At 41.8% G+C, this 9393-nt stretch overlaps 1 protein-coding gene across 1 annotated transcript; it reads left to right on the top strand.

Annotated features, from left to right (window-relative positions):
- Positions 1–5355: 5355 nt before the first annotated feature.
- Positions 5356–5952, top strand: ARL14 (ADP ribosylation factor like GTPase 14). The gene has a single exon (XM_040431064.1). It carries the CDS (start codon positions 5356–5358, stop codon positions 5950–5952), a length of 597 nt encoding a protein of 198 aa, XP_040286998.1.
- Positions 5953–9393: the final 3441 nt, after the last annotated feature.

Genomic DNA, 9393 nt, shown 5'->3' with positions numbered 1-9393 from the left:
TGTGCCAGTAACAAGTGCATCTCCATGCCCCCCACAATCATGTGCCAGTAACAAGTGCCTCTCCATGCCCCCCCAATCATGTGCTGGTAACAAGCACCTCTCCATGCCCCCCCAATCATGTGCCAGTAACAAATGCCTCTTGATGCCCCCCCAAATCATGTGCCACAAGTATTGTCCCGTATAAAAATAAATAACACTTATACTTACCTCCATGGCAGTGATGCGATGCAGGCCTCTTCCGGCCTGTGTCCCATGCTATACGGCTCAGACGGCGCGATGACGTCATTGCGCCGCCTGCACTGGCCTCTTATAGGCTGCGGGCCTTGTGTCGGCAGCCTATCAGAGAAACAAGAAAGGTAGACGCTTCTCCCTCCCCTGCCCCGCTGCAGCACTTCCATTTGGATACAGATAACTATGGAGATGATCGCCTCCACAATGGCTCTGACTCTCACTATATTCTCGGGGGGTAAATTGACACGTTGCCCCCTCCCTGGATCCACCAGTGGCTGCCAGCCTGTAAATAGATGCTCATCAGATGCGGACCAATAATATGGACCTATGCATGAGGCCTAAATGATTTCGAGAACTTTCCTGATATACTTGAATTTGAGCTCCTGTTAGAGAATAGATAAGTACAGTCGTGGCCAAAAGTTTTGAGAATGACACAAATATTAGTTTTCACAAAGTTTGCTGCTAAACGGCTTTTAGATCTTTGTTTCAGTTGTTTCCGTGATGTAGTGAAATATAATTACACGCACTTCATACGTTTCAAAGGCTTTTATCGACAATTCCATGACATTTATGCAAAGAGTCAGTATTTGCAGTGTTGGCCCTTCTTTTTCAGGACCTCTGCAATTCGACTGGGCATGCTCTCAATCAACTTCTGGGCCAATTCCTGACTGATAGCAACCCATTCTTTCATAATCACTTCTTGGAGTTTGTCAAATTAGTGGGTTTTTGTTTGTCCACCCGCCTCTTGAGGATTGACCACAAGTTCTCAATGGGATTAAGATCTGGGGAGTTTCCAGGCCATGGACCCAAAATGTCAACGTTTTGGTCCCCGAGCCACTTAGTTATCACTTTTGCCTTATGGCACGGTGCTCCATCGTGCTGGAAAATGCATTGTTCTTCACCAAACTGTTGTTGGATTGTTGGAAGAAGTTGCTGTTGGAGGGTGTTTTGGTACAATTCTTTATTCATGGCTGTGTTTTTGGGCAAAATTGTGAGTGAGCCCACTACCTTGGATGAGAAGCAACCCCACACATGAATGGTCTCAGGATGCTTTACTGTTGGCATGACACAGGACTGATGGTAGCGCTCACCTTTTCTTCTCCGGACAAGCCTTTGTCCAGATGCCCCAAACAATCGGAAAGAGGCTTCATCGGAGAATATGACTTTGCCCCAGTCCTCAGCAGTCCATTCACCATACTTTCTGCAGAAGATCAATCTGTCCCTGATGTTTTTATTGGAGAGAAGTGGCTTCTTTGCTGGCCTTCTTGACACCAGGCCATCTTCCAAAAGTCTTCGCCTCACTGTGCATGCAGATGCGCTCACACCTGCCTGGTGCTATTTCTGAGCAAGCTCTGCACTGGTGGCACTCCAATCCCGCAGCTGAATCCTCTTTAGGACACGATCCTGGTGCTTGCTGGACTTTCTTGGACGCCCTGAAGCCTTCTTAACAAGAATTGAACCTCTTTCCTTGAAGTTCTTGATGATCCTATAAATTGTTGATTGAGGTGCAATCTTAGTAGCCACAATATCCTTGCCTGTGAAGCCATTTTTATGCAACGCAATGATGGCTGCACGCGTTTCTTTGCAGGTCACCATGGTTAACAATGGAAGAACAATGATTTCAAGCATCACCCTCCTTTTAACATGTCAAGTCTGCCATTTTAACCCAATCAGCCTGACATAATGATCTCCAGCCTTGTGCTCGTCAACATTCTCACCTGAGTTAACAAGACGATTACTGAAATGATCTCAGCAGGTCCTTTAATGACAGCAATGAAATGCAGTGGAAAGGTTTTTTTGGGATTAAGTTAATTTTCATGGCAAAGAAGGACTATGCAATTCATCTGATCACTCTTCATAACATTCTGGAGTATATGCAAATTGTTATTATAAAAACTTAAGCAGCAACTTTTCCAATTTCCAATATTTATGTAATTCTCAAAACTTTTGGCCACGACTGTACATGTAATGACAACTCTGCTCAATAACTGGCAGGTTTTCCTGGCATCAATGACAGTATTTACATCTAGAATTCAGGAAGGGAGAGTAACTAACTGGTAGAGACAAATAATTAAACTATCTTCCCCTTTTGGGTGGATAAAACTTATACTATCTACACAGTTCATCTTATATACAGAAGTTCACAAATATATACTTATTACTCTCTAAGGCTACATTCAGAAGACCGTGCCGTGTTTTGCGGTCCGCATCTTCAGTGGTCTGCTGAAAGCTGATGGCAACCATGTAGAACATATAGAGACAGGCTTCTTAGGCTGCCTCTTATCTCACTATCCCAGGTCCTAGCTTCCTAGATGTGACCTCTCTGCATGTGTCCCTGATTATCTGACTTCCAGCCAGTGCTGACCCCTGGCAGCTCTGTACATTTCTCTTTTACTTGTGCTTCTCTTTTAGGTAATGAGCAGAGGAATGGGAGAGGAAAACGGAACTGCTAGTGCTTAGCGCTAACAGTAGGTGTACTATGTTCCTGTATACTTACTGTCAGCGCTAAGCTCTGGCAGTATGGTTCTGCTCTCTCTTTCCTGTTAGGCTAGTTTCACACTAGCGCTTAGTATCCGGCAGGCTGTTCCGGCAGAGAACAGCCTACTGGATCACTCAGAAACATAATACACTGTCAGTACTAAACACTGGCAGTTCCAGTCTTTTCTCTTTTTCCAGCACTCAGTAACTAACATAGGAGCACAGGAAAGAGAGAAATGCATAAAGCCACCAGAGGTCAGTGCTGGCAACAAGTCACATAGGCAAGGACATATAGGGAGAGAAGGCACATATAGGGAGCTGGGGTAGTGAGATAAGAGGAAGGCTGAGAAGCCTGCTTCTGTATGTTCCACAGTCATCTTCAGCACTCAGTAGACACTGAAGACGGACTCTCCCTAGCCCTGTTTTCTAGTACGAATAAACACTTTTCCCTAATAAAGTACTAAGTATAACACAGTGAATCAGTATGATGTTTTGCTCTGAGTGTTCCCTTAAAGAGATATCCCCATTTAAACATGTATGGCATATTCACAACACATAACATAAATGTCTTATAGGACTAGGTCCCACTCTCAAGAATGGGGCCCTGTCCTGTGCCATAGTGAATGGAGAGGTGGCCTCTCTGCAGGGCTCTCTCCATTCACTTTTGAAAATAGTCAAACATATTTGACTATTTTTGGAAGTCCAACAGAAGTAAATGGAGAAAGTCCCTTTTGGGACCCACACCTATCAGATATTTATGACATATGCTTACCCCTTTAAGTTGCTTACACATCAAAATGTACAAATAATTAGCCTTTTATCTTGTCAGTTTCTGGTCACATATACAGTACAGACCAAAAGTTTGGACACACCTTCTCATTCAAAGAGTTTTCTTTATTTTCATGACTATGAAAATTGTAGATTCACACTGAAGGCATCAAAACTATGAATTAACACATGTGGAATTATATACATAACAAACAAGTGTGAAACAACTGAAAATATGTCATATTCTAGGTTCTTCAAAGTAGCCACCTTATGCTTTGATTACTGCTTTGCACACTCTTGGCATTCTCTTGATGAGCTTCAAGAGGTAGTCCCCTGAAATGGTTTTCACTTCACAGGTGTGCCCTGTCAGGTTTAATAAGTGGGATTTCTTGCCTTATAAATGGGGTTGGGACCATCAGTTGCGTTGAGGAGAAGTCAGGTGGATACACAGCTGATAGTCCTACTGAATAGACTGTTAGAATTTGTATTATGGCAAGAAAAAAGCAGCTAAGTAAAGAAAAATGAATGGCCATCATTACTTTAAGAAATGAAGGTCAGTCAGTCAGCCGAAAAATTGGGAAAACTTTAAAAGTAAGGGCTATTTGACCATGAAGGAGAGTGATGGGGTGCTGCGCCAGATGACATGGCCTCCACAGTCACCGGACCTGAACCCAATCGAGATGGTTTGGGGTGAGCTGTACCGCAGAGTGAAGGCAAAAGGGCCAACAAGTGCTAAGCATCTCTGGGAACTCCTTCAAGACTGTTGGAAGACCATTTCAGGGGACTACCTCTTGAAGCTCATCAAGAGAATGCCAAGAGTGTGCAAAGCAGTAATCAAAGCAAAAGGTGGCTACTTTGAAGAACCTAGAATATGACATATTTTCAGTTGTTTCACACTTGTTTGTTATGTATATAATTCAACATGTGTTAATTCATAGTTTTGATGCCTTCATAGTCATGAAAATAAAGAAAACTCTTTGAATGAGAAGGTGTGTCCAAACTTTTGGTCTGTACTGTAGGTATGAATGATTTGGATTAGGCCTACTTTATTCATTTAACAATAAGGTGTAAAGTATGTGAATTTACAGTTTTAAGTATGAAATATGTTTTTCTCGGTTTATAATTTTGAATAGGTCTAAAGAAAAAAATATTGCTATCAATAGGTAAATTAGAGAGTTACGGCTCATAAACACAATCGTATTACGATACCATACAATCTCCAACTTCTATTTTATATAGAGGCACGCAGAGGCTTTTTTCTGTAAGATTCCATATGAAAGTAGTGTTGGCATGTGTGGATGTTGGATTATCATGATGTATCATGAAGACATTCTACCCTGGCAGCATTGCTTCCAGGAGAGAATACGTTCGAAATATGATGATAGCATATAGTAGTATCATACGATACAGTGGCACAAGATGGCTTATGGCTCTATAGTATGGATGAGCCAGGACTATATATGCTTCTATAAAGGCTCCATTCATAAGACCTTGTCATGTGCATGAGACCAAAGATTGAGATAATGAAATGACAATTCCTTCACAATGCTTCCATATATTGATCAGCCTTAGTAGTAGCTGTAGCAACCAGAAGCATGTTATTTTAACCTAGTTATAAAGCTGCCTGCTAATATCAGTATAATTTTCATACATCATTGCATTCTCACATACTTTGAACTTTGATTCCTTTATCGATCATGCTTTATTACTCGTGACAGTTCCACCTTTGTGACAGGCAGTGAACATTAAACCTTCATAAACAATACACCTTTCTACTCACTGATAAGACGGCCTATAAGTAGACAGCTTTCACCGCTACTATTCAGCATGCTTAACGTACTCTCCCCTTTTTCTTCTATACGATAGTTAAGACAAGACATGGGCTTATCAAGTTCTTTTCACTCCAAGGTGAAACAAGCCAGGATTCTGCTCCTTGGCTTGGACGCAGCAGGGAAATCTACTATTCTGTATAAGTTTAAATTTAAGGGGTCCTTTTCAACCATTCCAACAGTAGGATTTAATGTGGAGATGATGCAAACTGAGAAGCACCTGCAATTAACCATATGGGACGTTGGAGGACAGGAGAAGCTGAGATCCTTCTGGGGCTACTACTTTGAAAACACAGACGGCTTGGTCTATGTGGTGGACAGCACCAACAAACAAACTATGGATGAATCAAAGAAACAGTTCCAGCTCATCCTCCAGAATGAGTTAATAAAAAATGTTCCAGTGGTCGTACTGGCAAACAAGCAAGACCTGCCTGGAGCTCTTAATGCAGATGAAATTACGCGAAAATTTAACATGAAGAAGTACTGCTGTGACCGAGACTGGTTTGTCCAACCATGTTGTGCCATTACCGGGCAGGGACTAACTGAAGGTTTCAACAAAGTGACTGAATTTGTGAAGAGATCTAAAGAAGAAGCTGTAAGATTCACCAAGCAGAATGTAACACTTAAAACTTCTCGGAAAGTATGAATGTTCTTCTGCAGCTCATGGACAATTACCTTAATGCACCTTAAATGTGAAGCCCGGCACAGTGGCAGATTCATTGTGCTGCAATACAGCAATGGAGAAAGAGCCATAAAAAAAGTTTTATTGTCAGTATTTTCACAGCTCTGTGAATTAATATCAGACTAGGAGCAATAGGGCTTACAGTATTAGGGGCCAATATTTGGAAAATATCTGACTTTTGGGATTAGCACCTTGTCAAATAGCTGTTTACAATTACTGCTATGTATTCTGATGTACAGAAAATGAAGCTCTCTGTAGGGCATTATGATGTACAAGGCACTGCCACAGACCATCAGTATTTTAGGTGCTAGAATAAGTTGCCTTGATTTATGATATGCACTGTTTTATTTATATTTATATTTCTTTTTTTTTTTAATGATATCACCAATTTAATGACACCACTGTTTTCTAATAAATCCATGTTTTTTTTAATTAGATTTTGTATTTTTTAAGTAGTTGCTTTCTATTATTTCTAATGTACATAGATATGTGTATATACAGTATATATATGCTGTACTTTATTTCCTGACAAGAGATGCACCAGATTTATCACAGCAGTACACTCTGTGTGACAGATTTGGTGTATCTTGCTAGACATTTTTCTCTTCCTTACACCGCCTCATGTTTGCCTTAGCTTAGACCAATATTTTACTATAGTTTGGCACATTTAAAAGGGCTGTCCAATTAAGACTATTTAGGGTACTTTCACACTAGCGTTTTTGTTTTCCCGTATTGAGTTCCATCACAGGAGCTCAATACCGAAAAAAACTGATCAGTTTTATCCTAATGCATTCTGAATGGAGAGTATTCCGTTCAGTATGCATCAGGATGCATCAGTTCAGTCCCTCTTACGTTTTTTGGACGGAGAAAATACCGCAGCATGCTGCAGTTTTCTCTCCGGGCAAAAATACTGATCACTTGCCGGAATGCCATATCCGGCATTAATTTACATTGAAGTGTATTAGTGCCGGATCGGCATTAAGTGTTCCGGCAAAACGGATCCGGCTTTCCGTTCGTACTTTGAAAATGCAAAAAAATGAATACCAGATCCATTTTTCCCGATGACACCGGAGAGACGGATCATGTATTGCAATGCATTTGTCAGACGTCTCACAAATGCATCCGTTTGCGTCTGGATTTCCGGACCCAGCAGGCAGCGACGGAACTGCTTGCTGGAATCCTCTGCCGCAAGTGTGAAAGTACCCTTATCCCCTATCTCTGTGTCTGATCCGTTGTCTCACACTGATCATAGCAACGGGGCCCTATGCCCCCCCCCCCCCCCTCCCTGAATAGAGTTAGGTCATGTAAATGTGCTTTCACTCCATTCAGCTTTATGGGGTTGCCAGGGTGCAATGGACATTCATGTACGTCAGCCACTCTATTCAAATGGGGAGCACTGGCCCCTGTTCTCATGATCAGTGGGGTCCCGCAGTCAGTTCCTCCACTCTGTGGATAGGGGATTAGTTTACTTAATGGGACAACCTTTTAAAAGGTTTGTCTGGCCTTGGAGGCGACAAACCCTTTGGTTCGTACCTATGTCCCTGAAGCCCCTGAGCACAAAAAAAGAAGACTCACCTGTCCACAGCCCTGACGCTTCTTCGTTCCTGGCCGCTGCTGGTCCACGCAGGACCAGGAGTTTGCTGGCCTCAGCAGTCACCCGAGCCTTGAACTGCCATCAATGCTGCAACACATGTGGATTCTGATGCATATTTTGTGTGAAAAAGCAGCAACAAAAACCCATGTGAAAAATCAGTATAAACTACACCTCCCAGAGTATGTAGCCTAACAATCCCTCAGCAAGGAGTTAAGAACAGGGTGCAGGAAATTAAGGAGACACTAACCTTTAAAGAGTTTGTCCCATCATTAAATATCATACTCATTGTATAGTATAGAACTGGGTTCAGCTCACCAGCAGGCCCTCACATATAATGTTTTTGAGGGTCAGCTCACCAGCAGGCTCTCAACCATAATGTTTTACAGGGTCAGCTCACCAGCAGGCCCTAACCTACAATATTTTAGAGGGTCAGCTCACCTGCAGGCCCTCGCATTTAATGTTTTAGAGGGTCAGCTCAGCAGCAGGTACTCGCCCATAATTTTTTCGATGCTCAGCTCAGCAGCAGGCACTCACCCCTAATGTTTTAGAGAGTCAGTGCTGCAGCAGACCCTCACCCCTAATGTTTTAGATGGTCAGCTCAGCAGCAGGCCCTCGCCCGTAATGTTTTAGAGGGTCACCAGCAGGCCCTTGCTATTAATGTTTTTGCGGGTCACCAGCAAGCCATCCATCATAATTTTTCAAGGGTGTATGATGTGTAATAATTGGTGTATTGTAGTGCCGGTTCCTTGTATTTTTGGAAGCCCTTTCACTTAGTGCATAGGTTTTATGAGTGTAGGAGTCCCACTACCTGAACAATTGTACCACAATGTGAATGAGGCCCTCCATTATGTGATATACAGGTTGTAGCGGAGTGCCTCTTCATTGTAATTTTTGGCAGCATTTGCAGTTTATACACAAGTTAAATATACAGGAAAGAATGTTTCCTAACAATTTTTCCTCTAAAATCAATTGTGCATATTATTGTCAGTCTGTAAAAGTCGCGTACTACTCGGACAACATCATTCCCAGTAGCGACCTGGGAGTACAAGATGCATCCAGACATCCTTGGTGGTGTTTCCATCAATTTCTGACCTTTTCCTATGAACCAGACACCCTCCCCTCTTCAGAGCAGCGTGTGCCTGGTTTAATGCTCGGGTTCTCCCATTGACTTCCATTGTGCTTCCGAGGTGTTCAACCCGAGCACCCAAACACTTTGGTGCTCGATCAACACTAAAGAGGACCTTTCATGTTTTTTTTTTGTTTAACCCCTTCAGGACACAGCCTTATTTCACCGTAAGGACCAGGCCATTTTTTGCAAATCTGACCAGTGTCACTTTAAGTGCTGATAACTTTAAAACGCTTTAACTTATCCAGGCCATTCTGAGATTGTTTTTTCGTCACATATTGTACCTTATGACACTGGTAAAATGAAGTAAAAAAATTCATTTTTATTTATAAAAAAAATACCAAATTTACCAAAAATTTGTAAAAAATACCAAATTTCTAAGTTTCAATTTCTCTACTTCTATAATACATAGTAATACCTCCAAAAATAGTTATTACTTTACATTCCCCATATGTCTACTTCATGTTTGGATCATTTTGGGAATGATATTTTATTTTTTGGGGATGTTACAAGGCTTAGAAGTTTAGAAGCAAATCTTGAAATTTTTCTGAAATTTTCAAAAACCCAATTTTTAGGGACCAGTTCGGGTCTGAAGTCACTTTGCGAGGCTTACATAATAGAAACCACCCATAAATGACCCCATTCTAGAAACTACACCCCTCAAGGTATTCAAAACTGATTTTAC

The sequence above is a fragment of the Bufo bufo genome, chromosome 4 (assembly GCF_905171765.1).
Source record: "Bufo bufo chromosome 4, aBufBuf1.1, whole genome shotgun sequence".
NCBI lineage: Eukaryota > Metazoa > Chordata > Amphibia > Anura > Bufonidae > Bufo > Bufo bufo.
This window is presented reverse-complemented; position numbering and strand designations above follow the sequence as displayed.